The sequence below is a fragment of the Chiloscyllium plagiosum genome, chromosome 34 (genome assembly GCF_004010195.1).
Source record: "Chiloscyllium plagiosum isolate BGI_BamShark_2017 chromosome 34, ASM401019v2, whole genome shotgun sequence".
Lineage (NCBI taxonomy): Eukaryota > Metazoa > Chordata > Chondrichthyes > Orectolobiformes > Hemiscylliidae > Chiloscyllium > Chiloscyllium plagiosum.
In genome coordinates, this window is record NC_057743.1 from 37,678,831 (window position 1) to 37,681,935 (window position 3,105).

At 45.3% G+C, this 3,105-nt stretch overlaps 1 protein-coding gene across 8 annotated transcripts in view; it reads right to left on the reverse strand.

Moving 5' to 3' along the window:
* Window positions 1–1,012: 1,012 nt before the first annotated feature.
* Window positions 1,013–3,105, reverse strand: part of LOC122540438 — a 19,749-nt gene continuing 17,656 nt past the window's right edge. For 5 of the 8 annotated variants that reach the window (XM_043676202.1, XM_043676201.1, XM_043676198.1 and 2 more), the window contains one exon: window positions 1,013–1,409. In XM_043676202.1, coding sequence (XP_043532137.1) covers window positions 1,279–1,409 — 131 coding nt within the window. In that variant the 3' untranslated portion in view covers window positions 1,013–1,278. Of the gene's footprint in view, window positions 1,410–1,794; window positions 1,909–3,105 lie in introns of all 8 variants that reach the window. The other 3 variants (XM_043676204.1, XR_006309306.1, XM_043676205.1) reach the window with 3 other exon arrangements.

Here is a 3,105-nt window from a genome sequence, read left to right on the forward strand (position 1 = left end):
CGCTTCAGGCTCACTGCCTTTATTCCTGCAGGGCTTTTGCCCGCAACGTCGATTTCAAAGCTCCTTGGATGCTGCCTGAACTGCTGTGCTCTTCCAGCACCAGCTGTGGTGCTCTTCCAACATCTGGTTTCCAGCATCTGCAGTCATTGTTTTTACCCCGGGGCCGAATCATGTTGACTCAAGAATCCTGCTCAGTTGGAACCAATGAACCACAATGACTTGTGTTTGGCGTCCTCAGGGGTGTACAATATTCTGAGTGACCTAACACTGAGTTAAAGAGGCAGGTCTTCCATCAATCTTAATAGGAGGAGGGAATGATGAGATTTGAGCAGGGTCCTCCAAACATTTTGGCTGCAAACCGAGGTATTGGTAATTACTGGTGCTGGTCTGTACTACTACATGTTGATCCACAGTCCCATTTCACACCCCATTGTCTGTAAGGCACATTGGGAGATGTAGATGGCAGCAGCCATATATGCCAGAGGTTTTGGTTTCCTGTTAAAATTAATGTTGGTTCTTTTAGCTTCCTGGAGCTCAGGACCAGCCTTGAGCCCAGGAAAGTCTCGTGGCTGTTCTACTTCCCGTTGATAAACTAATGTTTTAAATATGGGCCAAAAAAAAAAAAGAAACTAACACTGAGAATGCTGGAGAAAGTCAGCAGGTCTGGCAGCATCAGCTAACTGGGCAATAATGACATTTGAGTCCAGGATTAAAGAGGAGTTCAATCTGTCTCTGTCTCTCTCTCTCTCTGTCTCTGTGTCTGTCTGTCTCTCTCTCTCTCTCTCTCCACAGCTGCTGCCAGACTTGCTGAGTTTCTCCAACACTGTGCTTGTTTCAGATTTCCAGCATCCACATAATCCCGCTTTGATTCAAGGAAAATGAATATTCCGCTTTCAGTAGTTAGTGAGTTAAGAAAGTTCTCACTGCTTAAAATATTGATAAATTATAAACTGTTGCCATTTTCTGAACGTTTTTTTGCTTCTCTTAGACATTTGTCAGGGGACAACTGAGATTCAAATTGACCTGAAACTTTATTATAATGCTGACATAGAAAGTGATTTTCCAACTATAGCAGTTGTATCACAGTCAATTACATTAAAGCTACAAAGCAAATACTGTTAACTAATCCACTCAGCCAGAGTCTTTTGACATCACTTGTCTTGGGTTGCTTCCACTGCAATGGCTCAAACTCTCACTTGGTGGAATGTTCCAGAAACGACTGTCGCACGGCAACCAAATGCATTATTCATGCTGGCATTCTTTTCTTGAGTGCTTTCATTATACGTGCCACAGATATGGGTAGCTAGCAACTGGTTTGTGACAGACTCCAGTTTGGGATCGCCCATTCAAAACCATTCCTGGGTACAGAACTTCAGCTAGCCAGAACGGAATCAAGAAAACGATGAAAACTGTTTTGGGGGAAAAATATATATAACGTCACAAACAATCAGTGACATTTTAAACAAGATACAGTCTCAGAAAGCACTGCACGCAAACCCACTCTCCCACAGAACCAGGTGAATCTGCTGTGACTTTTTACTCTGACGTTATTGGAGGGATTATGGGGTAAGGATGGCAGGAAATGGGACTAATTGGAAAGAGCGGGCACAAACACAAAGGGCCGAATGTGCTGCCGGATTAAGGTGCTGATGGGTAAAGTTAAATAGGAGGAGAGGGTGAGAAGTCATGATTTTGGAGCAATGATCTAGAGACCGCACCACACACCACCAGATTGTCGTAAAAATCCATTGAGTTCACTGATGCCGATCAGTGAAGGAAATCTGCCATCCTTACCCAGTCTGGCCTACGTGTGACCCCTGACCCCCAGCAGGGTGGTTGCCTCTGTAGTAGCCCAGCAAGTCACTCAGGTGGACAACAAATGCTGGTCTTGACAATGACACCCACCTCCTGGGAAAGAATAAATATTTTCAAAGTAAATCCATACAATAGATGAAGATTCTTCTGATGTTCCAATAACTTCCTCCACAACAGATGTACAAGGATGTGTCACTCGCAAATGACCAAGGAGGCCACTCGGTCCATCAGGTGGAGGACAGCTCTCTGAACAAACAATACATTTAGTGCCATTCTCCTGTCTCAGCATGACCCTGCCCTTCCTTCCTTTCCAAATGTCAGACTAATTCCCTCACCACTACACACTCTGGAAGGACATTACAGACCCGAACCAGTCGCTGCATGAAAACACTTTCCCTCATATCATGCTTGCTTCTTTTACCAATGGCTGATTGGGCCATGAAGGGCTGAATGGCCTCCTCCTGCTTCTACGTTTCTAGATTAATGGCTGTGTGAACATTCTGTCCCCTCTGTTTGAGCAGCCCCATTAGAATTTAGAATTGTACGCTTGAGTTCATATTGTCTATTCATGTCCAAAATGCATCAACTCAAACTTCTCCCCCTTAAACAGCATTTGCAACATATCAGCCCACTCCACTAATGTGTCTATATCCTTTACAAAGTTCCAAACTCTCCTCTGCCTGGTCAGCACATTAAATGCCTGGTCAGCACATTAAAGTGATCAAAGTCAATACTGCTTCACCCATCCATTCTGTCAGAGTCGGAGTCACAGAGATGTACAGCATGGAAACAGACCCTTCGGTCCAACCCGTCCACGCCGACCAGATATCCCAACCCAATCTAGTCCCACCTGCAAGCACCCGGCCCATATCCCTCCAAACCCTTCCTATTCATATACCCATCCAAATGCCTTTTAAATGTTGCAATTGTACCAGCCTCCACCACTTCCTCTGGCAGCTCATTCCATACATGTACCACCCTCTGTGTGAAAAAGTTGCTCCGTGGGTCCCTTTTATATCTTTCCCCTCTCACCCTAAACCTATGCCCTCTAGTTCTGGACTCCCCCACCCCAGGGAAAAGACTTTGCCCTATTTACCCTATCCATGCCCCTCATAATTTTGTAAACCTCTATAAGGTCACCCTTCAGCCTCCGAAGCTCCAGGGAAAACAGCCCCAGCCTGTTCAGCCTCTCCCTGTAGCTCAGATCCTCCAACCCTGGCAACATCCTTGTAAATCTTTTCTGAACCCTTTCAAGTTTCACAACATCTTTCCGATAGGAAGGAGACCAGA